The sequence below is a fragment of the Dasypus novemcinctus genome, chromosome 21 (assembly GCF_030445035.2).
Source record: "Dasypus novemcinctus isolate mDasNov1 chromosome 21, mDasNov1.1.hap2, whole genome shotgun sequence".
NCBI classification, from domain to species: domain Eukaryota; kingdom Metazoa; phylum Chordata; class Mammalia; order Cingulata; family Dasypodidae; genus Dasypus; species Dasypus novemcinctus.
In genome coordinates this window covers 21,328,186-21,355,734 of record NC_080693.1, presented here as the reverse complement: position 1 = coordinate 21,355,734, position 27,549 = coordinate 21,328,186, and the positions used below count along the sequence as shown (strand labels likewise).

Sequence of the window (27,549 nt, the reverse complement as noted above, 5' to 3'; positions counted from 1 at the left end):
TGACCTTTTACAAATGTTTGAAAAAAAAGTATCAATTAAGGGTATTAACATTTAAATTGTATCAGTGTTTGCTCCCTTCCCTTGTCTAATAGGGGATACATCTCTTGGCAGGATAGCTGCTACCATCTCAGTTTGGTAAATATTAGGTTCCTTGTAATGATGCATATTCAAAGTTAGGAACCTGGCCTTTATCCGGAACATATTTTTCCTTCTGCCCCTTTCTAATTGTAATGACTTAGAAAGAACCACCTCTCCTTGTGCTGTCCTTCTCCAAATTTCCAAGCAGTTTATCTTAATAACTTAAGTCATAAATTACCCCAAAGATACATATGGCTTGGGATCCTGGGTTGGGAAAATCAAACAGCCAGTGGCAAGTGAAGCAGTAGAGGAACATAGATGAGAGCTCTAAGGGGTTGAAAAGTTCTGACAATTCATACACATTTTCAGGGGTAGCCAAAGTTTTCTGGGATTTGCTCTTAAACATATTTTAATAATTGTCAAAATAAATAAGAGATTTACTATAAAAGGTAGTTCTTTGTATCTTGCCCTCTTGTATCCATGCTTTTCAAATCCACAGTTAAAAATGATAACAACAGCATCAAGAACAATTTTTGCTAACACCACTAATGGATATTTTAAAATATTCCAAAATCTGGAATATGCACTAGGGAATAAACACCAAACATAACAGTATATAGGGTTCTAAAGTATATTATGTTAAATAACTTTTCATTTGTCTCATTAAATCTTCAATCCAATTTAGGCAAAAATTACAGCAAGATATGACATCTGTCATATGAATGGTTCATAAAATGGGAGTGGTTATACTTCTGAATCTTGTTTACTTCTATGCATATTATATAATACATAGATGCCCTGGTTTTGCTTCTTAAGAGGTTACCAGCTGATGGTTCCAAGTTTACAAGAGAAACACATATGGAAACCTTATCTGTGTAACTAGCTCTGTCATTAAAAGAAACAGGATATACTAATATGCTAAACAGGTTATAAAGAAATAGTATATTATGTGCAATTAAAATAGAGAAAATATTAAGCCAAATTCTGTATAAGTATTTAAAAATTCCATAGTAAACAAAAATCTGAGAGGATTTTCCTGTATTTTCAAATAAGGTAATGTTGAACATACCTTATAATGAATTTCTACATTTGACCTTTTTTGTAAATACAGTTGCAAAAACTGAGTTGCAGACTCTCCTTTAAAATTTTTTCCCCTCTTAACACACACCTTTCTGTGATGGGTTAAGATCATTTGGCACAGTAAGGCAGCTTCCCCCAGGAAGCTACCTGAGAGAGAAGGCATGACCTCCCCACCACCTCCGTCACTATGTTTTTTCTTTAGCTTGAGGTTTTAATGTCAAAATATAAAGTCTTGTAAGGTCTTAAAATAATCCTTTCACAAAATAAGGCAGCTTTAAGCTGTAAAAACATTTAGTTCTTTGTCAAAGGTTAAGTTTTTCTGTCCTCATTTGCTGTAACCAGCTGTCAGCATCTTCTTTAGAGATCAGTTTTTTCTTCATAACGACACCTGCATGCGGCTCTTTGGCTGTCCAGGTATGGCTTACAGCCTAAATGTATAACACTGCCAAACAAGAGCTCCACTGTTGTTTCCCATGCTTGAACATGCTGAGCTAGTCCTAGTGTTTTCCGCACATTTCAGCAGATCTTGGAGAGGCAATATTGGAACTCCTCATCACAGTCATTCTTGCTTTTGCCACAGGTCTCATAGCACCTGTCATGTTGGTCGCAGCACTTTGTCAGGGAAGGGATGCCAATGTTAAGATGAAAACCTAACATCGGAGAGCCACATCCATTCGGTGGTGAGGGTTTATAACCATAATGTGGGAAAGGCTTAGATCCTCCAAGACCTCCATCTCCCCAACACCCCCGTCAGCACGTGCTTGGCTGGCCTGGGTTCCCTCTCACTGTCACTGCACTTGTACTGACAGAGCCCGTCCTTGCCTCCAAGGAGGTCCAAGGCGGCATTCAGGTACGTGTCTATCTTGTGCACGCCGTTCCGGATGGTCTTAAGGGTGGCCCTCCAGTTGGTGGTCTGCGCCTCCCCCTGGCAGCTCAGGGTGACCGCCAAGAGCAGGAGGGCGAGCGCGGGCGGCGGAAGCACGGACATCCACGCAGCGCCGGGCCTCGCCGGGTCCCGTGGGTCCCCAGAGCCGCCATGAGCTTGTTTATTATACATTTCTGACTATATTTCATATTATTACCCCAAGATAAATTCCAATAGGTAGGATCAGTAGATTATACTTATTCAGATGTTCTTGAGAAAAATGTTCCTAGTCTTTATTAACAGTCTGTGAGGGTGTCATTTCATAATACCTTCATCAGCATTAAATATTATCTTTAAAAATATTATGAATTTTATAAGTCAAAATGGTATCTCATTTGGATTTGAATTTCTTTAATTATTTACAAGCTTGAGGTTTTTTTTTTTTTTTTTTTTTGCTATTTGGTTTTCTTTTGTAAGTTATTTATTACTGTCATTTTCCATTTTTCTATGCGGTATTCTTTTATTGCTTTTATGCTTAGACAGATCCAGCCCATTTAAAGGTGAGTTTAAATACTCACTTACATTTTATTCTAGTTTGTTTTACTCTTCACCCTTATGTTTTTAATTCTTTGGGAAACATTTTGGCTACTGGACTATTGAGTAAAATTAGTGTTTTCATCAAAACATTTTTGGCTACAAGTGGCAGAAACCCAACTCAAACTAACTTAAACGTAAAAGAGGACTCATTTTTCAAATACCAAGGATATGGTTCAGCTTGCTACACGTTAACCAATGCCATGGCCTAAACAAGGAGATATCAAGACTTGGACTCTCCCTCAGATCATGGTTTTGCTTTTTCTGAGTGTTGACTTCTTTCTTGCATAGGTTTTCTTAGTATGATGCCTATACTATGGAATCCTTAAGTTATATCTGAGCTTTTATATCAAAAATAAAGCTGCCATGAGCTTGTTTATATATACATTTCTGACTATATTTCATATTATTACCCCAAGATAAATTCCAATAGGTAAGATCAGTAGATTATACTTATTCAGATGTTCTGAATCATCCAGAAAGAGCAGAGACCCCGTCTTTCATAGCACCATATAGCAGGTCCCTTGAAGGGACTGTTATTGGTCCTTTTTGGACCATGTGTCCATTCCTGAACCAATGAGACTGAATACTTTGCCCAACCTGAGCCTTACCCAACCCTGATTGGGTAGGAAATACTATGGTTGACAGTCCCATCAGAATATAAAGGGTAGAGGAGAGATGGGTTTCCAAGTGTGGAACCCCAACATTTTGTCACCCAAAATGTCACCCAGTATTTTTCAGTGAGTAATTGGTCCTTTTCCCCTTTGGTTTGTGATGTGCTCTATCACGAAGTTCTGAGATTATTAGTTTACCTGAATGGTATCTATTTTGGTCCATCAGTGTGTTGATCCATCTTTATGCCATCCTATTTAAGGATTGTAGCCTTAATAAGCTGTAAAATTTGTAGGGTAAATGTCTCCATTAAATATTTTCTTTTTTTTTTTTCAGCTCTTCTGTTGAGTCACTGAGATGAATTTTAATCATTTTGACAAATTCTGAAATAAAAACCATTGGGGTTTTGAATGCTGTCTCTTAATACCTTCAACTTAATTTTGAAAGAATGTCCAGCTTTATAATATGTGGTACATTTCTGTGTATTAAAATCTTAGATTATTTCTCTCAGAAAGATTTATAAGAAGCTTCACATAGATTTTGAGCATTTCTTGCTGTTATTCCTGGATTCTTTTTTTTTTTTTTTTTTTTTGGCTATATAAGATTGTGTTTTCATTATATCTTTTAAAAACTTCATTGAGGTATAATTTACATATAAAATTCACTAATTTCAAGTTTACAATTCGGTGATTTTTAGTAACTTTATCAAGTCATGCAACTTATCACCATAAATCAATTTTAGAACATTTTCACACACAACCCTCATAAGAGCCTTCATGCTCATTTACAGTTCATCATTATTCATACCTCCAGCCCCAGGCAACCACTAATCTACTTTCTTTATCAATTTGTCTTTTCTTGACATTTCATATGAATGGAATAATACAACATGTGATCTTTTTGTCTGGCTTCTTTCACTTTGCATAATGTTTTTGAGGTTCACCCATGAAGAATCATAAACCAGTAGATTTTTCCTTTTTTAACTTTGAATAATATTCCATTATATATATATAACATATTTTCTCTGTCCATTCACCAGTTGATGAACATTGAGGTTGCTTCCAATTTGGAGCTATTATAAATAATGCTGCTAGGAATATTTGTATGCAAGCCTTTGTGTGATATTATGTTTTAATTTCTAGGAGTAAAATTGCTGGGTTGTATGGTATTTCTGGTTTAACTTTTTGAGAAAATGCCAAAGTATTTTCCGAAATGAAATTTGATTATCTAGAAAAAATTATGGCCTAAATGGAAATTAAATAACTAAACCAATAATTATTTCATACTTAGAGATTATTATGTCCAATAGTTAGAGCTGTAATATAAAAATTAGAATTATGTTATAATTAATTTCTATTATATTTGATTATTATTTATAATTTTGTTCTTTGTATGTTTGTTGCTATGCTATCTATTTTTTATAATTGATTATATTAAATCTAACCTGGCTTTCTTGCACTCTTGTTTAAAATTTCTTTCAATCCATTTTTAATTTCTTTCAATCTATTTTTCCAGTTATTTTGCAATTTTACAATTAAGGACTTTTTAACAGCTGAAAAAAAGAGTTATAGTAAATTCCCCCATACCCCCTGCCCCCCACACATATTTTCCCCCATTATTAACATCTTACGTTAGTATGGTACATTTGTTACAAGTGATGAACCAATATTGAAGCATTGCTACTAATCAAGGTCTATAGTTTACAGTTTATACTTTGTACAGTTTTATAGGCTTTGACAAACATATAATGTCATGCATCCATCATTGCAGAATCATACAGAACAATTCCAATGCCCTAAAAATGCCCTGTGTTCTGCCTATTTATTCCTATGTTCCCCTCTAACCTCTGGTAACCACTATTTTTATATCAATATTACAAGTTCTACTGTCACCAATAACTTATTTCTTTTTTCTTTTAAAGGATGTACTTTTATTTTTTTTCTTCTCCTCCCCCACCCTGCTGTTTTTGCTATCTGTGTCCATTCGCTGTGTGATCTTCTGTATCTATTTCTCTTTTTGTCTTCTCATCTTTCTCCTCTAGGATTCACTGGGATTTGATCCTGGGGACCTCAGATGTGGAAAGAGGCTCCCTGTCAATTGCGCCACCTCAGTTCCTGGTCTCTGCTGTGCTGCACCTTGACTCTCCCCTTCGTCTCTCTTTTGTTGTGTCATCATTTTGCTATGTGACTCACTTGCGCAGGCACTAGCTCACCACATGGGCACTGGGCTCACCACATCGGTACTTGGCTTGCTGCGTGGGCACCCATGTAGGCACTCAGCTCTCCACATGGGCACTCGGCTCACCATGTGGGCATTTGGCTCACTATGCAGGCACTTGACTCACCACATAGGCACTCGCATGGCCACTTGGCTCACAATGTTGGCACTTTGCTCACCATGCAGACACACATATGGGCACTCAGCTCACTGCATGGGCACTTGGCTCACCATGTGGGCACTTCGCTCACCACGCAGGCACTGGCTCACCATGCAGACATGCTTTCGTCTCTTCTTTTTTTTTTTTTAAAGATTTATTTCTTTCTCTCCCCTTCCTCCCACCCCAGTTGTATGCTCTCTGTGTCCATTCACTGTATCTTCTTCTGTGTCCCCTTGTATTCTTGTCAGCAGCACCGGAAATCTGTGTCTCTTTTTATTGCGTCATCTTGCCGTGTCAGCTCTGTGTGTGTGCAGCCCCACTCCTGGGCAGGCTGCACTTTTTTTCAGGCAGGGCAGCTTTTTTTATGGGGTACACTCCTTGTGCATAGGTCTCCCCTACACGGGAGACAGCCCTGTATGGCAGGGCACTCCTTGCACATATTAGCACTGCACGTGGACCAGCTTCACCACACTGATCAGGAGGCCCTGGGTTTGAACCTTGGACCTCCCATGTGGTAGGTGGATGCTCTATCCACTGAGCCAAATCCTCTTCTCTCTCTTCTTTTTCAGCAGGGGGCCCCAGGGATCAAACCCAGGTCCTCCCATATGGTAGGCCTTATCACTTGAGCCACATCCACTTCCCTAAATTATTTCTTAATTCGAGTTATTGATGATGATACTGAACTTCAGGGAGCTGAGTCCTGGACATGTCAGTACAGGTATCCTTCCAGGCAGATATTGTTATATTCATGTTAAAACTTGGTGTGGTTATTGAACCATGTGCTAAGCAAAAATCTAAGAATGACACCCCCCACCCCCACCCCCAGTGATCCTTTTCCTTGTGTAATCCTCTCCCTTTGAGTCTTTGAGTGTGGGTGGAAATTGTCAATATGATGTAATATCACTTCCATGATTATGTTATATGGAAAGTACAGATTATTCACATTGGGCCATGTAATCACATGAGCCCTTAAAATCAGAGCTTTCTCCTAGCTGAGGACAGAAGAAGATGTCAGAGAATTTGGAAGCATGAGAAGGATTCAGTGCAGTATTATTGGCTTTCAAGATGGAGGATGCTATTTCAAAGACTGGACTGTGGCTTCTATTAATAGTTTCTAAGGGAATCCCAGCCAGCAGTCAACAAGGAAATAGTGACCTCAGTCCTACTGTTCCCTTGATTCTGACCTTGTGAGATCCTAAAGCAGAGAACTCACTTGCACTTTTGATCTATGGAAATGTGAGATAATAAATGAGTGTTGTTTTAAGGCACTAAGTTTGTGGGAATTTGTTATACAGCTTTAGAAAACCAATAAAAATCAACCTGTAATATCAACTAACTCTAGGTTTATCCAAACCATACTTCTGTGATAATCTCCTACTATTCATAGCAAAAATCAAGAAACAACATCTTTGATATTTCCTTTATCTACCAGCTGAATAAGTGTGTCAATAAAGAATAGCTACATTTCACATAATACCTTGAAAGTAAATAGGCTTTCTACTTTTCAAGGCCCTTTCAAATCTGCTGTCTCATCTTATCCTCCAGGAGCCTGGTAGGGTAGATAAGAAAGTCTAAAGAAGTCATTTGCTCAAAGAAAATAAGGCTGATTTTAGATCAGTATTAGGAAGGCCTTTCAAACAATTAGAACTGGCCTACATTGGAAGAGGCTGCCTTCTAGAATAATAAGCTGGAAGAAGAAAAAATTGCATGATCATATTTGGAGCCTCTCATGGAAGAGAATGTGGCATGGTTAAAGAACCAGACTACCTTACCTCTGAGCATCCTTCCAACACTAAACATTCTTCATTTCCAATGTGGTAACCTAACTACGGTGATCCATGTCAGTGTGAGGGTAAGCTGGTCAGTCAAGAGCTCTTTTGAAAGGATTCCTTGCCATTTTCACAATTGTCATTGTTTTTAAACCAGAAAATTTATCTAAGTTCCTTTTTACAATGATATACTATGTGATAGACACCGAAGGCATGTTTTTTGAGGCACAAAGGTTTAACAACTTAGCTGAATCTGACAGATGCTCAGTAGTGCAGGTAAGATTTTCACACAAGTATATCTGACTCCAAAGTCCATTCTTTAAAAAACTAGAGTGTGATGTGTTGACCCTACTGGAAAGCAGGAGAAGGTTGCAGTTGCTGGCATGGGTGTTTAAGGAAGAAGATACTAACAAGACTGCAAAGGGAATCCTAGAGTAGGTACATGTCCCAGAGGACTAGGGCATCCTGCTGGTTCCATGACCGAAGCATGATGGCAACCCCTCCTGCGGCAGAAGGAAATACTGTGTCTTTCTTTTTCTATTTTTTTCACATCCTATGCTAAAGCCCCATTGTTCTTCCTTACTTATTAGAACACCCTAGACAGACCACTTTCCCTCCCTGAACCTTTGTCTTCCCATCTGTAAAATAAGAGGATGTAATTATTTTATCTTGGAAATTGCTTCCAGCTCTAGGGTTCTATTACCATGGAAAAAACCCTATTTTGCCATTTTCCCCCAAGTGCTTTTTCTAGAGATTCTCAAAAAGAGATGAACAGCCAGAATAGTATTTCCCATAATGGGTTGCAAGGATTTTTTTGAGGGAATCTCAAGTTTTCTATGAGCATTTTATTTTATGATGCATTGCGCATCTGAACTTAACAAGATTCCTTGAGAGCCCAGCATCTCCAAAGAGAAGATCCCTTGGGATTGTCCTCTGGCCAACAGAAGAGGCAGCAGTGGGACAGAAAGTGGGTGGGAGGGAGAGTGTGATGGAGATTCTGTTGGGGGTCAGGACTCAGCTATTCCAGAAGTTTAGTTTTAGAATCTAGAAGAACCCTGAGACTGGGAGAGGTAGAAGGCACAGGGTGGCTCTATAGCCTGAAACTCAGAGCCCAGGAGAGCAGGTGCAGTTCAGGCTGCACAAACAACCCTATGAGGATCTGGCTAGTGTTTGAGGGAGGAGGGATGCATTACTACCTAGTATCAGGTGACTGAGCAAGTTGAGCAAGACACAGCTTTTCACCTTAACCCTGACTAGCCTTGTCTTGTGCCCAAAGATCAATGGCTGTAATGGAAAAGCTTGTTGACAGGGAAAGGGAAGTGGCTTTCTGAGCGTACCTTGCCCAGTGGTTAAAAGCAACTGGGTGCCCCTGATAGTCAGCGTCTACTTATAAATCATACTGGAAAAATCGAGATGGAATGTTAATCCTGCACACTTCTCCTTTCTGGCTGGGGAAACTATCTTCCTGGGTTTCCCTTTTCAAAAGACTGAATAGATATGGGAATTCTGCAGTTATTTAAAGGACAAGGGAGCTCACTTCAAGTGTTTTCAAAAACATTTGGTTCTGATCTTAATGGAGCCCATGGAGACCCAGTCACCTGCTGGCATGAACAATTCTAGACATCAAATACAGAAGCAGAGAATTAATTCCAGAGGCCCCCCTCAAACATCTCCTACCCTTCCCAGACTTTAAGTTAAGAGTCTATGTTCTAATTTGCTAGGTATTTAAAAAGTAGGCCAATGGCATGTTTTTTAGCAGTTTTGTTAGGGTATAATTAACATGCTTTAGAGTTCACCCATTATAATTTTTCATTTTAATGATTTTTAGAAATATATAGAGTTGTGCAATTATCAACACAATCCAGTTTTTTTAATAGTTCCATCACTTCATTTGCAGTCAATCCCTACCCCCACCCCAAGCCTAGGCAACCACTGATTTGCTACCTGTCTCTATTTGTCTTTCCTGGTCATTTCATATAAATGGGGATAATTACATAATCTTTTGCATCTAGCTTCTTTCACTTAGCGTAATATTTTTGAAATCCATTTTGTGGCTTGTATCAGTACTCCATTCCTTTTTATTGCTGAATAGTATTCCATTTCATTGTGTTTATCCATTCACTATTGATAGACATTTGGGTGTTTCCAGGTTTTTACTATGATAAAAATGTTTCTATGAACATTCCTATATGTCTTTGTGTGAACATGTGCTTGTATTTCTCTTGGGAAATTCATAAAAGGGAAATAGGTGGATTATGTGGTAAGATTAATTTTTTTAAGAAACAGCTAAACCATTTTCCAAAGTACCTGTTCCGGTTTACATTCCTGTTAGGAGTGTATGAGGAAGCCAATTTTTCTACATCCTTACCAACAGCTGTTATTGTCTTGTCTTTTTTAATACAACCATTCCAATAGGTATATGGTGGTATCTCACTGTGAATTTAATTTGTGTTTCCCTAATGATCAGTGATGTTGAGCACGTTTTCATGTGCTTATCACCCAAAGGTACATTTTAACTGAGACTAAATGGTAATATAACTCCTTCTAAAAAGCCTAAGAAACAACCTTGAAGCTGAGTTTAGTATCATTGGTGAAAATAGCCACAGAAGAATTAAATTGATTGAATGGTTGATACACTTATTCATTGGCTCATTTGTTTATTTCATAAATATTTATTGAGGGGGGAGTGGATGTGGTTCAAGCAGTTGAGGGCTCATCTCCTACATGGGAGGTACCATGTTTGGTTCCCAGTGCCTCCTAAAAAAAACAAAAACAAACAACAAGCAATCAAACAAAAAAAAAACAACTTAAGGGAGCTGATATAGCTCAGTGGTTGAGTGCTGGCTTCCCACATATGAGTTCCTGGGTTCAATCCCTGGCCCCAGTACCTCAAAAAATACATATATGGAGGGGGCTGTATACATCCAGACTGATGCTAGATTCTGGAGATGAAACAATGAGTAAGACATAAGATATAGCTCTACCTTCATGTATCTTATGAAGATATATATATATATATATGTGGAAAATATATATGACATATCTCATAGAAAATGGAGTAGAGCAAGCTGAAGAAGCTCAGCCAAGGGACATCTGCTCCTCAACCCAGTATGGAGAAATTCAGAAACACATTGGATGAAATAATGTCAAATATGAGTCCTGAGAGTTTAGTAGGCATTACCTAGGCCAAGATTGAAGGGTAATGTTTTCCATGTAGGTTTAAAGGGTTGGGGACTGGGTGGAAGGTGAGAGGAAGAGAGATAGGGGAAAGCAGGCTTTCAGGCAAGTTCTGTACATCTGGACTTAAGAGTCTAGGACTTGGGGGAGGGGGGTGATGAGAAGTGAAGCCAATAAGCACCTAGCAGAGGCCACTGAAGTTCTTTAGGGTGGGAAAATCATGATCTTATTTGTCCTTTAGAAAGTTCTCTCTGCATTATGGGGAACAGATGGGAGTGGGTGCCTCTGGGCTTTCCTTTACAGAAGCTGTATCACTTGTTCCACAGGCCACACATGGCCTTGGACTTCAGTTCTATCTCAGGGGACTCAGCAGGGCCAGAGCTATTCATTGGGCCAGTTGAAAATTACCTGTGCCCTCTTGTGTCTGGCAGGTGCTACATCACCCTCACCCAGTCTCTACATCTGACCATGAGTGGGGCTCCAGCAGGACCTGCAGGCACAGGCAAGACGGAGACCACCAAGGACCTGGGCCGAGCGCTGGGCATCATGGTCTATGTGTTTAACTGCTCAGAGCAGATGGACTACAAGGTACAAGCTAACTCATCTTTGGGAGGTACTGGAAACCAGGTGGCATCCCAAACCAGGGTGGTGTTTAATCATGCCACCCTGACCACCTCCCCCAGAACCCCCAAGCCCAGACAAGGAGAAGTGTTCTGCTTGATCCTTCACAGTAGACCTGAGGATCCTTGACCCCTGAAGCTTCTTGATCTCCCTCTAATGTGGGAGATGTTCACTGATGTGACAAGGGACCACAGAGCATAGATTGTGATTCCATTAGTGAGTATGACCAATGATGAGTTACTTTACCTTTTAGGTCTTTGTTTCATCATCTGTAAAATGAAAAACTGGCATATCCAAAGTCCTTAATTCATTATTTGATATAGAAGTACAGAAAAGTAGTTAAGTGGCTGATATAAAGAAACTAGTATTCTAAAAAACTGGATATCCCTCAGATTATCTACAAGGGCAGAATGTTCTATAAGGGGAGGTATAAGCTCTGAAAGTAGACTAGAATAACCCCTGTTCATAGCAAGATGTGTCACAAAAGACAAACACAAGGCAAATAAATGTTCATTTTTTTGAGCACTAGTGTATTCCAGGTTCTCTGTTTTAGAGGAAAGTAAGAGAAACAAAAGTCCCAACAGGTCAGTTCTTAGCTAGAAAACAGATTATTTTATTAAAAAGGTTTCATAACAGATTGCCTTATATTTGTATTGTTTTTGTATTGTTTTATTTCATGTATTTTTATAAACTACCTCAAGTCCCTTTTAAAAACAAGATGGCATGTAAATAAATTTAGAGTGGAAAAAATAAAATAATTGCATTAACTAGATTAAATATTCATATTTATAAATCATGTTATATTGATGTTAAGATAAATTTAATTTAAACAAATTTAGAGATCACAAGAGAGCTCTTGCAGTTATCATATATAGGACTCTTTAAATGAGATTCAGCTTCTATAACTTTAATTTCTCTTATATATAATTTTGCTTTGCAAAGAGGAGCAGGATCCTATGGTGCCATATTTTCTCATAGCAAGCTAGCAAATGAGAATTTGGACCCAAAATAGTTGTCCTCCCAATAGTGTGCATCCCTTAAATTCGAACATGGTAGTTTATGGATGAGCACATTAAGATAATGTTTCTATTTAAGTCAACCTGAGAAAAAAATATTTTTATTCCCTTTACAGAAATAAATCAGCCTTAAAGAATATTTCAAGTCTTTAGAATCTTCTATAGTTGAGGAATGGTAGCATTGTTGAAATAAGGATAGTTTCCTGAAGGAAACATTCTGGAGGACACACTCATTTAAGTGTGTAAGATGTCACATAATAATTGAAAAAAACAACAATGGATTTCTTCAAAGTTATGCCTAGCATAAAAACAAGAGATGAGTTGGCCCCATGGCCAGGATCACTAAGGCCTTTCAAAACCACTGAGGACTTTCAAAACAAATCACTGAACCTGACTCCACCAATTGCTCTAAGATGATGGCATATAAGGAGGAGTCTATTCTTGGTTTGTTTGAACTGTGAGGGACGCTTTAGTCGTGTGACACAGAGACAGATCAGAACAATGTCAAGTTGGTCTGGTGAAACACATCAAAAAGAAGATGATCCCTTCATAGCCACTAAATAACATTTGTGATCAAATCGCCTCACTAAACTGCTTGTAAACTTCTCCCCTTTATTGTCCAGCTGATCAGAATTTTTATTTTAAAGCCTTACAGTAATCAAGTTAATATATTGTTATTTCTTAGCATGTGGTGGGCATCGAGGGAGGAGATGATGGATGGATGGATGGATGGATGGATGGATGGATGGATGGATGGAGAGAGAGACAGAGACAGAGAGAGACAGAGAGAGGGAGATAACCCATGAAGCTTGCATTGTATTTGGAGAGACAAGAAAAACATATGAAATAATTAGGGGAGATACAAGACAGCATAACCCTGAGTGCTAATGTGTGATCAACAAAACATTCCAGAGGAGGTGGAGAGCCACACAAGTGTTCTGGGAGGAAAGACTTTGTCAAGTACATGAGAGCTGAGGCTGTTTAAGTTTTGGATGAGTGCCAAACATGGGATTTTTTTTTAATCCTTTTTTTAAAAAGATACATAGATCACACAAAATGTTACATTAAAAAATTTATATAAGAGGTTTCCATATACCCCTAGTCCCCACCCCCCCCCACTCCTCCCACATCAACAACCTCTTTCATCAGTGTGCCACATTCATTGCATTTGATGTATACATTTTGGAACACTGCTACACAGCATGAATTAGAGTTTACATTGTAGTTTGCACTCTCTCCCAGTCCATTCAGTGGGTTATGGCAGGATATATAATGTCCTGCATCTGTCCCTGCAGTATCATTCAGGACAACTCCAAGGCCCGAAAATGCCCCCATATCACACCTCTTCTTCCTTCTTCCTGCCCTCAGTAACTCCCATGGCCACTGTCTCCACATCAGTTAATACAGCTAACCCATTCAAATGTCAGCTTTAAAGACATGACCAAGTTCCAAGTACAGTAGATATCCTTCCCCTACACCCATTCTGACTTCACCCCTCAGCTCTTCTCTGAGAGCCTGGCTGGGATGAGTAGAGGAATGCAGTGGAAGTCAGCAAGAACTGTATGCATTTCACCAGGTGTCATTTGATGTATCACAGTAACATATTCTGCTTCAATTTCTCCAGAGAAAAATCTAGAAATAAACATGGAGCGATGAAAATACTACTCAAGCTACCTGACGGGGTAGGGACAACAGAAGATGGATGATGACACTGAGTAAGAAAGGGAGGGACCAAAAGCCCTGAAAGGATCTTACCTTGAAGTGATGGGCTACAGAAATACCCTGCAGACTTCAGGATAGAAATAGAAGCATGATAAAAACGGTATTTAAAGAATGAGTCCCTGGGCAAGCAGATGCAACCTGAATTGAGAAAGTAAGAGACCAGAATGAGGGAAACTTTTAAGTGAGAACATTGCAGTCATTCAAACCTGAGGTGAGGTAAGGAGCCAGATGAGGGAGCAGTAGAAAGGTAAAGGAAGCCAACATCCATGTGGAATCTGAGCCTCCTCTCGACATAGAGGTGCAATGGACACAACCAATCCAATGTCCACATAGAAGAGGTGGCATTGGATTGGGAAAAGTGGACATGGTGGACGATGGGTATGGGGAAGGGCAGGAAGAGATGAGAGGTGGGGGCGTATTTGGGACGTGGAGCTGCCCTGGATGGCGCCTCGGGGGTGATCACCGGACATCGTGGATCCTCACAGGGCCCACTGGATGGAATGGAGGAGAGTATGGGCCATGATGTGGACCATTGTCTATGAGGTGCAGAGGTGCCCAAAGATGTACTTACCAAATCCAATGGATGTGTCATGATGATGGGAACGAGTGTTGTTGGGGGGAGGAGAGGGGGGGTGGGGGGGTGGGGTTGAATGGGACCTCACATATATATTTTTAATGTAATATTATTACAAAGTCAATAAAAAAAAAAATCAAAAAAAAAATTAGAAAAATATTTTGGAGCAAAGAAAATTACAAGGGATAAAGAGCAACATTTCAATATAATAAAGAGTTCAATTCAAAAAAAAAAAAAAAAAAAAAGAAAGGTAAAGGAAAGAATGAAAGGTTTAATTTTTTTAAAGAGTAAATGATACCAAGAGAATATGGGAGGTGGTTGAGTGGTGAAGCAGAGGAGGAGTTTAAGGGAGAATTTAGGCTGGAGTCACAGACCCTCAAGATCCCCTCTGCCTCTGGAATTCTAGAAAGGGATTTCATTTCTTTTTAACTCCATGTGGACTGGGGGATGCAGGGAAGATTGGGTGGAATACAAGAACAAAGTAGAGTCTTGAGAAAATGGGAAGTTACTGCTATACTCTGTTAGCACAGCCTGGAAAACCCATAAAACTAGTTGCTTTCTCTGGAAATGGCTGCAATTTTAGTGCTGAGACATTCTTTATATTATAGCAACAATACTTTCTCCCTTGACCTCAATTTGGAGAGGCTATTGCTGAAACATCAAATGATTTTGAACCTGAATGTATTTGGAATTCTTTTTTACTTCTTTGTAGCACTGACATTATAGAATACCACTTTTTCTTGAGACTCCCTACTCTCTTGACTTCTGGAACATTATACTTCCCCAATTCTCCTCCAAACTCTCTGATCTTGCCCTTCCGATCTCATTTGATGATTCTCTTTGATCATTTCAAGTTCTACCGTACACGGATGACTTTTAAATCTATTTTCCAGTCTCACCCAATGTCTAGTCCTCTCTATTTAGATGCTTTTCCTTCATACTCTGCTTCACATTCTCATCTGCAGTGACTGCTGACTTCCTATCTTTTTCCCTGTCTGATTTGTCATTCCCATCAATATCATTTTCCCTGTGATCCAGGGTTGAACTTTTAAAACATCTTTATTATGTCCTTCCTTCCGTGATTCTAATCAATCACCAATGTTAATTCTTCATGTCTCTCACTTCCAAGCTTTTAACCTTATTCTCATTGCACTTATCCTAGCCTAGAAACTCACCAACTCTTGGCAAGGTTATACCACAGCCTAATAGCACCATGAGAAGTGGGGGTGGGGGCATGTAAATAAATGGGGTGGTGGAGAGTCCTGGGGTTCTGCTGCGGGTCCTTGAGGGGAAAGATGGGGGGATGACAAGCATCCACTTATGCAAACTCTTTTTTTTTTTTTATGTATATTGGGTTTCCATTTGATAAAGGAGTCCACTGCTTTAAAAATGTTTCAAAGCCCTATTAACATGGAAAAGCATGGATTTTGTCATTTGAGTCCTAATCTTCCACTAAGTATTTGTGCCATTTAACAGGTTGCCTAATATACATTAGGTATATATTGTATATTCTTCATGTATATAACATCCATCTGTAGGATTTTCTAAAAAACTAAATGGAATAATGTTAAGAACACAAAAACAATGCCTAAAACTTATATCAACTTTTCAGAGTGACTGTCCCTGATTACCCAACCTAAAGGAGCCACATCACCCTTATTTTGAAACTCCTCATGGGCTTATCACTCTCAGATTTTTTTTCATTGTCTGTTTTCCACACTAGAATGTAAGCCCCTTAAGAAAAGGGCTTGTTCATAACTGATTTCTCATGACCTAGAATGAACCCTGGCTCATAGAACACGCTCAATAAGTATTTGTTGATGAAATAGTGTAATCAATTCAACAAGCTTAAAAAAAGGAAAGGTTTATTCTTCCCTCTATTTTTAAAGTCTTTTCCACATGCATGTAGAAACCTATATGGATGTCAGGCTGATTCTCCTAAAAAATTGTGCAAACTTCCAAATATCCCTCATAATCATTCAAGGCTTTTTATAACTAGGACTCTCTTGAGTAGTTCAACTTTCCAACCAAAATGTCACCTTTATGTTTCTATGAATATATCATGATTTTGTTCATCCTTTGTCCACAATCCTCCTCCTCCTGGAATGCCTTTTCCCTTCCATTCTTCCAATACAGATGCCACTCTCCTTTAGGCCTACATTTCCCAATGTGAGTTCTGAAACATATATTTCTGTGAAATACCTAAATCCCAGAACTTCTGACTTCTAGTCCTGTGTTCTTGTCTCTATACCAGTATTTGTCAGTGTATATTCTGAGAAAACCAGGGGTTACATGAGGAGAAAAAAAAATTCAAATTATATAACAAAGTCAACTAATTTACTTGTTGCAGGACTTCTCAGTACCTTTAAAATGCTAATAAACTTTCCAAATTTCCAAAAATAAGTTATAGAGTGTCATTGTTTCCCAACTTGCTTTATCATAAAACTCTTTCTTCAAGGAGCATCTTTCAGGTCTGGTGTTCCATGAAAAAAACTTTGGAATTGTTGTACCACCTAAATTCACCTCTTTGGCAAAGCTGATTGCTCTAGAATACCATGAAACATTTGAGATCTATATTAACCATTGGTACCACTGCTGATGAAGTATTTTACCTGTTTTATTTGTATACCTACTCCCTACAACCTAAATGAAAAGCTCTTTGAGATGGGGAGTGGATGCAGCTCAAATGGTTGAGTACCTGCTTCCCATGTACAAGGTCCCGGGTTCAGTCCCTCGCCATGGTACCACACACATACACACACACACACACACATACATACACACACACATAAACAGTCCTGTGTGGGATCGAGGCCCCTATGTCTAGTGTCATGCTAAAACTGATGGTCAAAAGTACATGAATAGGACTTTCCCATTATTTGCATATTTTCCCAGCATTTTAATGATGCCTCCTTGCCAATGGTTCTGAGAGTATCTCCCATTAACTTATCCCCTTGTATTGCTCCATGGTTTACTAGTTCACATGGAATGCTCAGAATGGTTTTTATTTCAAAGGGCAGAAATAGTTTCTGCCCCTTGAAAATCTTTCCTTGCCCTCATTTAAAAAGATTTACCTGTAGTTTATTTTCTATTACATTACATTATCACCCCCTGCCACCAGCTCTAGCTCCATATCACTCTGAGAAACTTGGGTATTTGGGATGGGTTTAAAGATATAGCCATAAACTTTTCCATCAACTCATGCCTAAAGCTGAATGGAAAGCTTGCTGCCTGTATGGTACAAGAAAAATAAATAATCTTTTATTCATTTCCTGAGATTTTGAAAGCTACAGAATCAACAGTAATACAACACTGATGACAGTTTAAAGGGATTTTAGTCCCAGTGTCTTGAAAAGGTTCTTTTCTACCCTGTGACTTAGGTTGGTACCCCATAGCCATCAAAAACTTAATTGCTCTTGAAATTTTAATAGGAGTTTCTGACCAGTGGTCTTTTGGGAACTGGAAGTATCTATAATAAAGAAGATGGAAAATGAATGAGACATGTATCGATAAGCTAAGTGCTATTGGTAATTTAATCTTTCTACATTTCTTTGCAGTCTTGCGGCAACATCTACAAAGGCCTTGCTCAGACTGGTGCCTGGGGCTGTTTTGATGAGTTTAACAGAATCTCCGTGGAGGTCCTGTCAGTGGTGGCAGTGCAGGTATAGGGACTGGAAATTGGTGGGAGGCTGGTGAGCTTCATGTCACACGAAGTCTACATACTCTGCTTTTCACCTTCTCCCCAGTTTCCACTTCCCTGTCCCCTTTTGCCCTTATCATTTTTTTCCTCTTTGTCCATACTCTAAAATCAGGCCCAGGTAGAGACTCTCCTCAGATATGGGTGTCCTGCAAGATCCCTAAAGCAGCCACACCACCAAGCTGGATCCATTTACTAGCTGTGGGGCTCCATTTCCATCTTTGTAAAATGGGAATAAAGAATAATTATCCTACCTTTTTTACAGAGGTGTGGAAAGGATCAACTAAAATGGCAGAAAGGACACAGACTGTGAAAATAGACCAGGACTTAAATTTCAGCTCTTTCATTTCCTCACAGAGATTCTGGGGCAAGTTGTTTCAGCCTAATTCACTCAATTATATGTAAAGTTGGGATTATGGCATAAATATTCATGAATGAATATTTATGATATTCATTATGAATATTATGAATTATACCTATTTTTTGAGTCATCCAGAAAGCATTTATTTAACACCTATTACATAGCAAGCACCATGCTGAAGTGGTCCCAAATTGTATAGGACATGGTCCCTATCCTCAAACACTTGAGTTCTTGACACACGAGTTCTTCAGTTCTTGACTTCATGAGTACTTCTCAAAGTTATAGAAGTAAGTACTTTGTATTCTGACTCACAGAATGAGACAAGACTTTCCAATGCATCATCTTGAAACCAGGCCTTAAAAAAATGGAGTAGATTTGAATTTGCATAAGGATCCCACTGACAGTGGGGGCAACACAGGAGGGAAGGGAAAAGTGAACAAACCTTTGTTGATAATCCATTCTTTACCTGGTGATTTTCATATATCAACTCTTATTTTTTCACACCATCCCCAGGAGCCACTATTATCCCCATTTATATAGAAAGAAACTGAAGATCAGAGAAGAAAAGTAATTTTTCCAAGGGCATACTGCTGGCAAGTGGCAACATTAGAGTTTGAATCCAGCACCCCCACATTGTCCAGGTGCAGATCTGGTGTTAAAGGGGAAGAAATACTAGGGGTGAAAAAGGCTAGAGAGGTAGGTATGAACCACACAGTAGACAGACTTAAATGCCATGATGTATATTACATCTTCAGTAGTGGACAGGGAACCCCTGAGGATTTCTAAAGAGGAAAAATTAACCTGATGCTTGAGCAGCAGTTTTAAGTAAGGGCTGAGCAGTTGGAAGATTGGTGGTCATAAGTCAAGTCAGGAATCTCTCAAGGTGGTCCTAATTGGAACTGCAAAGACTTGAAATGAACCTACAGGCCTCCCTCAGAGTTCCTGGTTGCTTGCTACAGATTTTGGAGGGCCAGCATTTTCTTATCTCACCAGCCAGATGGCAGCTCCTGCTGTGGTGACTGCCCTCATATAAGTCCAGGACCATTCATCATGAATAGCTTCACCTATGGGCATTACAGTGTGGTGCTCAATGCCAGGAGGTTGCCAGAGGGCCGTGTTGGTGTATCCCTGCAAGAAGTCCCGTGGAAGAGCAGATGGGAGGCAGTGAGAAAGCTATATTAGGATTAGCATAAACCCTGTCTAGGTTCCATAGATTGTGTAAGCAAGTTCCGCATGTAATTAGGATTAAAGAAAGATTCTTGTAGAGTGTGGTTAATCAGACAATGAGGTGGGGGAAGTAAGGTTAGTGTGCAAGCTTTGAAACCACACCACCAGTGTTCAATTCTGGTTCTTCCACTTACTAGCTGTGTCACCTTGGACAAGTCCATGTCTCAATTTCCATATATGTAAAAAGGGTCAATAATACATACCTGTTGGGATATAATAAATACTAAATGTGTTAATGTTTGTAAAGCACTAAAAACAAAACTTGCAGATAGTTAGCACTCAATAAATGCTAGTCAGTTATGATGGTGTTGATGATGACGATGGTGTTGATGGTGATAATGATGTGATGGTGATGATGATAATGGTGATGATGATGATGATGGTGATGATGATGATGATGGTGGTCGGTGGTGATGATGGTGATTGTATTAGTCAGCCAAAGGGGTGCTGATGCAAAATATCAGAACTCTGTTGGCTCTTATAAAGGGTATTTATTTGGGGTAGAAGCTCACAGTTACCAGGCCATAAAGCATAAGTTACTTCCCTTACCGAAGTTTGTTGCCACTTGTTGGAGCAAGATGGCTGCCAGTGTCTGCAAGGGTTCAGGCTTTCTCTTCCTCTTAAGGTTCCATGGTTCCAGCTTCTTCCAATATCAGCTGTAAGCTGGGATAAGTTTTGTCTCTCTCCAGGGGCTCCTTTCTCTCCTGGCTCAGCCGCTCTGCATTCTCCAAAAGGCCAGATGTAGACTATCAGGCTAATGGCTGGTCTCTTCCTGGGGCCTCTGCTAGTGTCTAATGGAGCCTTCTCTCCTTCCTCATATATCTGCTTCTCTGTGTGCTTAATTCATGGGCTCTGGGATCAAAACTCTTAACTTTCTCCTCTGCCATGTCATTTTCTCTGTCATCCTACTAACATGGCCCAATCAAAGCTTTAATCATTATTTAATCAAGTAAAAGTGAAACCTCTGAATCCAGTATAGCCTTATATGCCCAGAGGAACAGACCAGTTCACAAACATAATCCAATATCTGTTTTTGGCATTCATAAGTAATATCAGACTGCTACAGTGATGATTATAATGATGATGGTGATGATGATGTGATGGTGAGGATGGTGATAGCTATCCGATGATGATGGTGATGACTATCATTTTTATATGAGCACTGAAGGAAATGGGTTGAAGAGAAATAGATTACTGAGATACATGGGACAGGAAAGGAGAAGCTGGAACCCTAGTCTTACCAGTTTCCTTTAGACCTTCACTCCTTTCCAGCAGGGCCAACCCTTAAAGATGAAGCAGTGCTCAACAGCATTGCCCTACATAATAGACACTGACTTTGCCTTATTTTGAAACTGCCTAACACAATGTCAGTAATGGGTTCTCTAAGGTCAGTTCATTTTTGCTTCTCCAAAGAAAGAAGTAAGTGCAACTTGGAATTCCCTGCTGCTTTCATACCCCAGTCTAGGAACAAACCCTTAAGGAGACATCCCCAAGAAAGGGTATGACAACAGCCCGTGCAAAATCTGGGCTGGAAACATTTAAAACCATATACCCATCTCAGGAGAAAATTGCACTTAATTATTCATATGTTAATACATGCTGGCATATTGGTTCAGAAGCTGTACCAGCTGCTGACAGTTCTTTTCCCTCACCCTCCTCCTCTCCTCCTCTGCCTTTCCTCCTTTCCATTCCTCTCCCGTCTGTGCTTTTCTTCCCAGTAACTTCAACCAAAGTGATTATGTTTCAGTGTCCTTATAGATGGATATATTCCTATTTCTGTAAGACTGGTCAAGCAGAATTTCATATATATTTTAAAAAAAGCAAAACAGTGTGGCAACTCTGAGAAATTACTCTGCTATTCTTTAAATGTTTAAGATACTATTAACTTTTTTTCCAGAATCTTGCCATTACTCTTCTAAGCAGGTCTTTAGGCCTGGGATGATCTGGGCCCAGGGACATGTGCAACCAGGACCATCCTGCCCCTCTAGCCACTTATCCCCGTCCACACTCTCTGGCCAGGCATTCCTGCCACTTTTTTTCCTTCCCTGCAAATTCTGTTAGTATGCTCGGCTGGAAAAGGAAGCTGCCAGAAGCAGCAGATCAGTTAATAAGAACTTGGGAGCCCACCACGGCAGGGTTCCAAGAACTCAAGGCATCAAACAAATGCTTGAGTCTCAGAGCCAACAGAGCTTCCAATGTAATACCCTTTATAGAGGAACTTAAGGTCTAATCTAAAAGCACAAAAATATAAAAAAAAATTAAAAAGTGATGAGTGGGTTGCACTTCCTGAAGACAGCAGGCTCCAATCTGCAATTGCAGAGAGAAGCATGCAGTAAGCCAGACAGGGTTTTAAAAACACAGGGCATTTGGAAGGAAAGGCTTGAAAAGAGAATGACCTCAGGGGACCACAAGTGGGCTACTTCCCTACAACAAATGGGCAAGGTAGAGAGGTGTGGAGAATTAAGCTGAGAGCATTCACAGCATAGGGCTGCTGCTGACCACCTTAAAATATGTCACCTGCAGATAGATAGTAGGATTTTAATGCTTCATTGAGTGTGTCCAATACAAGGCATGGACAAGACACAGGGACAGAGCTTTCCGTGAGCACCAACTTCAAGTCTATGATGGGGAAAATGGCGCTCTGATCTTAAAGCAGAAATCAAACACCATAGTCAGCCAAATACACATGGCTTGTGAGATAACAGAAATGATGATTTGAAATCAGTACTGTCATGCAACATACAAGTGTTAGTATCATCTTAGAAGTAAAACCCATACAAATACCTAAAATATAAGAAAGCAAAAATAAATTCCATTTCCAAATAAGTTCCAAAAGGCTGGGAAGAGAAGTGGTTGCAGGGAAGTTGGGGGGCCCTGAAATTGATGTGAGTCAGTGTGGTCCAGTGGTAAGGACATTTAATTGGCCATCAAATATCCTGAGAGTAGATATGTGGGGATGACAGGCAAGGGTGGTATCATCTAGCTCAATGTTACTGAAACTATACCAGTAGTATCAGTATCACTTGGGAACTTGTAAGAAATTCAGATTCTCAGGCACCTCTCCAATCTGCTGGAATAGAATCTGTATTTTCACAAGATCCCCAGTGATTCCTATGCACAATAAAGTTGGAGAATCTCTGTTCTTGCACAGTAATCTCAATCCTGGATGGATGTTAGGATTGCCTAGGTATCCTGAAAAATAATCATGCATAGTCTCCACCCCCAAAGATTCTGGTCTGGAATATGACCTGGCAACAAGTATATATTTTTTAAAGCTTCCCACAGGATTCTTAAATTCAACAAACTTGAGAGTGAGAATTCTATAGGGAGCCAGGCTTCAGTTTCCTCATAGGTAAAGTATTTAGTCTATATCAGGGTTTCTCAGTTTCAGCACTATTGATGTTTTAGGCCAGATAATTCTTGGTTGTGGGGGGCTGTCCTGTGCCTTGTAAGATATTAGCAGCATTGCTGGCCTCTACCCACCAGATACCAGTAGCACCCTCCCTCACTAATTATGAGAACCAAAAATGTCTCCAGAAATTGCCAAATGTCCCCTGGTCAGCAAAATCACCCTCCATTGAGAATATTGGTTTCTACTTAGCTTTCCATTTTTGTTTTTAAAAAATGGTTGGCAACAATGCCTTTTCTTATTTTGTGGAAACTTATGTCTCTAAATCATAAACATGATTATATTCAGAGTCAAGCAACTTACTCTGAAAATGTATGTATTTGATGAGAGACTAGTATGTATTTGTCACAGCGTTCCTTCAGGAAGAAGGCGGTTTAGGGAAGTGGTTAAAAACATGTGCTTTGGCAACAGATAGCCTGGTTTTAAATTCAGGTTGCTCCACTTACCAACTGTCAGTCATCAGGCAAGTTTCTTTTAACTTTTTCTTTTGAACCAATTTTAAACCTATTTTAAAAGTTGCAAAATAATACAGACAGTTCCCATATATCTCTCTCCCAGTCTCCTCTAATGTCCCCATCTTACATAACCATGGCATAGTTATCCTGGGCAAGTTTCTTAACTGTCTCTGCCTCCATTTCCTCATCTATGAAATGAGAATCTAAGACCACCTATCTCATATACTATTGAAAGGATTTAATGAGATAATTCATATAACACACACAGAATGCATCTGGTACATATCAAGAGCTCAATAAATGTGGTTATTCCCTGTGACATTAAAATTACCCCAAATGATGTGTCCTTAGTGAAGAAATGGACCCCAAGAGTAAGAACAGGGGTATGCACCTCCACTGACTGGGCTTCCAGTTTAACCCTTACAATCCTAGTCCACCTGCTTCTCCTCCTGGCATTCTGAGGGACCTCTTGACTCTTCCAGGACCTGGACTTTTTCGGGGCCTCTTAGGCCCTGGCCACTGATTCAATCCAATGGTTTGTTCCTCATACCTCATTCAGCTCTATCACTCTTTAGGAAAAACATGTGCAAAAATGATCAGCGACAAGAGGGAAGAGAAGGGGCAATGAGGAGAATTGCTAAAGCAGTGAGGAAATTCAGGCAAACGGTTTCATGTCCTGTATAAACCAGACTAACAGGACCTTCTATCAGCACTGGTGCTCCAACATAAACTGCATCATCAAATCTGTTCAACACTTTTCCTCAAGGACCCCCTATGCTTATTACATAAAAGCACAGATGCCTCCAATCCTACAGCGCATCATAAATTCTTGCTGAGTGTGAGGTTTCTGGGCTGCCATGTGGCAGGAGGGAATGCTGAGTCAGACTGAGCAACAGAAAGGGTCCTTGGCTCTCACCTTAGCTTTAGCCCAAAGGTATCAGAGCAATTTGTAAATGGTAATTAAACCACCTTCTCCACTCCATTACAGAGTAAACTCTCTCTATATATTTTATAGATGGGAGGACTGGAGAAGAAAGAGGAAACCAGTGACCACGTAGCAGTTCAGCCTTTGCAACTCACATAACTTGCAGGGTGAGAGGGTGATGAGAGGCTCCGTGGCAGAGCTGAGCTTGTGAACACCATGAAAGCAAGCAGAACTCATCTATTCAGCCAGCATGCTGGAGACTGCCCCTACCAGTATGGCATTGATATTCTGCATGGAGAAAAAGAAGTTTCAATCTTAAACTAATTGCTGTGAGCTCAAATGTATTCAGGCATTTAGCTTCACTTTGGGAAGGGAACTGAATTCTAATTGTAGAACTGTCACGTGTCCTGGCAAGCAAATGCCTGCACTTCCAGGCATTGGAGAGAGGCTTGCCCAGTAGTAGAGAGTCCAAGTGTCTATTGTTTCTCTGTGTGTGTTATGTGTCTCTTTGTTTCTCTCTTCCTCTCTCTATCTGTCTCTGTTTCAGTGTCTCTCCCTCTTTATGTGTGTGTGTGTCTCTCTCTACCAGGCGCTCTGTCACTTTTTCTGGCTCTCTCTGGCTCTCTGGCTTTGTGTGCTTATGCATGTATCTCTCTCTGTGTCTCAATGTCTCTCCTTCCCTCTGTCTCTTTCTATCTCTCTCTTTCAGTGTTTCTCCACCCACCCACTCACCCTTTCTCTCTCTCTTACAGATCTTCACAGAATTAGGCTACCCTTGGCTATTGTAGCATATTGGATTTAATTGACATGATAGAGACTCATTCGAAACCTCAAGATGACCCCAGTTTTCAAGCTTTGCTTGCAAGAACTCTGAGAGGCTAGAACTATCCAGAGCATTCTGGGTCCTGGCTGAGCAAAGCTGTAGACTAGCATGCAAGCATATCACTTTTCTCTTCCCTCCTGCTATTGATCATTTTGCGCATGTTTTCCCAAAGGCCCAAGGTGTGAAAATAAATCATTGAATTTCATTTCCATGACTTTTCCCACTGCTATCAGAGTGATTGAAATATAAGTCCAATGAGATCAAACTTAAATCCCCTCTGGTTCCAGACCACATTTGAGAAAAAGTCTAACCTCTTTAGAAAGGTACTGATAGCCCTTCTGGATCTGACCCCAGACTGCCTTTGCCATTGTGGCTATCTCGTCTGGCCACAGATGGATGCTCCATCCATGAAAGGATCAACATTCCCCCTCAACCTGTGTTTCTAGAGATACAGTCTGGGGAGTGACTGTTAAACCCAGACAGAGACCATAACTGGGATGATGGTGTTAATATCACCAATTCCCATGTTAGCTGCTTTCTATGTGCTACACTCTTTAGAGGTGTCACCTCGTTTATTCCTTAGAACAAGCCCATGAGGTAGGCACCAGTTACATCCATCACGCAGTGGCTCAGAGCACAGTCTCATCAATCTATTCTGAGTTGAAATCCCAATGCCACCACTTAGTAGCCCCGTAACTTTGGGCAAACTATGTAAATACTCAATGCTTCCATGTTATCATAGAGAAACGGTGCTAATGATAACAAAGGGCTCCCACTTTGAAGGATCATCATGAGGATCAAATGAGTTCATCTACTAAAATGGGCGAAAAGGAAAACAACTCGCAGAGGGTATTAAGCATCTGTTTGCTGTTCACCCCCATCCTCTTAGCCACTGTTCTATATGTGGATGTGGATGCTGTCTTAGCTTGCCTGGACTGCTATGACAAACATCACACACTGCTTTGGCTCAAACAACAGGAAAGTATTGTCTCATGGTTTTAGAGGCTGGAAGTCCAACATCAAGGTATAGTCAGGGCTTGCTTTCTCCTAGAGTCTGAAGCATTTTGGTGGTGCTGGCTTACCACAATCCTTGGGGTTCCTTGACTTACATCTCTGCCTCTTGTCACATGGCAATGTCCTGTGGCTTTCTCTGACTGTGTCCGAATTTCTCTCTATAGGGCCACTTAATACAGATTAAAACACACCCTGATTCAGCTTAGCCACACCTAAATGGGATTTTTGAAGATTCTGTTCACAAATGAGTCCATACCTTGAATCACTCTAACATGTCCACAAATACTGTTAACAAATGGGTTCACTACCACAGGAGTGCTGATTAAGACTTGAACATGTCTTTTCTGGATTACATGATTCAATCCCCCAAAGGTACCTAAATTATCTTAGACTTGCACCCAGTGCCCATCTGTAAAGGATCCAGGGTGCAAGTTCTTCAGAATAGTGTGCCACAGAACAATTGTGTTTGTGGTGTATATAGCTACAGATTCCCCACTTCAGCTATGATCCACTACTGGACTGCAGTGGAGTCATTTTCCACTGATTTGTTCACCAGGTGAAGAGCATTCAAGATGCAATTAAAGATAAGAAACAGTGGTTCAACTTCCTTGGGGAGGAGATTAGCCTCAATCCTTCTGTTGGTATCTTCATCACCATGAACCCTGGCTATGCCGGCCGCACGGAGCTCCCAGAGAACCTCAAGGCACTCTTCAGGTGAGGGTTAGGTGAGGGCCCCAAAGAGAAGTTTCTTTATTTGAAAAAATATGACATATATTTGGAATTTATAGAAAAGTAGAGTTTAAAAAAAATACTTTTAATGCTCTTACCAGTAATATTTTTTGCTTAATTTTGTTCTGATCTCTATATGAATATTTTAAAATTCATTTCTAATCTATATTTGTGGGCTACATACAGCTCTATATTGATTTGTTTTTCCTTTTATAATATATCATAATTACATCATAAATATTTTCTTCTATTACATATTCTTAATAAATCTCATCTTATTTTCTATTATTATTATTTTTAAGTGCATAATCTACAGTGTAATTAACTAGTCCCCTATAGCTAAATTTAGTTAAATAGTAATACTGTTTCTAACATTTAAAAAATTTATGCAAAATACTCTAATGTACATTTTTGTATATAAATC

At 39.8% G+C, this 27,549-nt stretch overlaps 1 protein-coding gene and 1 pseudogene across 4 annotated transcripts in view; one reads left to right on the top strand and one right to left on the bottom strand.

The window, feature by feature from the left end:
• The window catches only part of DNAH9 (dynein axonemal heavy chain 9), a 357,462-nt gene that overhangs the window by 111,945 nt on the left and 217,968 nt on the right, over positions 1-27,549 (top strand). For all 4 annotated transcript variants that reach the window (XR_011646782.1, XM_058283466.1, XM_058283464.1 and 1 more), the window contains 3 exons: positions 10,984-11,140; positions 18,043-18,147; positions 26,953-27,110. Coding sequence is in view for 3 of the 4 variants with exons in the window: in XM_058283466.1 (XP_058139449.1) it covers positions 10,984-11,140; positions 18,043-18,147; positions 26,953-27,110 (420 nt within the window). In the remaining variant the exon portion in view is untranslated. The remainder of the gene's footprint in view (positions 1-10,983; positions 11,141-18,042; positions 18,148-26,952; positions 27,111-27,549) is intronic.
• Positions 1,421-2,146, bottom strand: LOC101442673 (group XIIA secretory phospholipase A2-like; annotated as a pseudogene).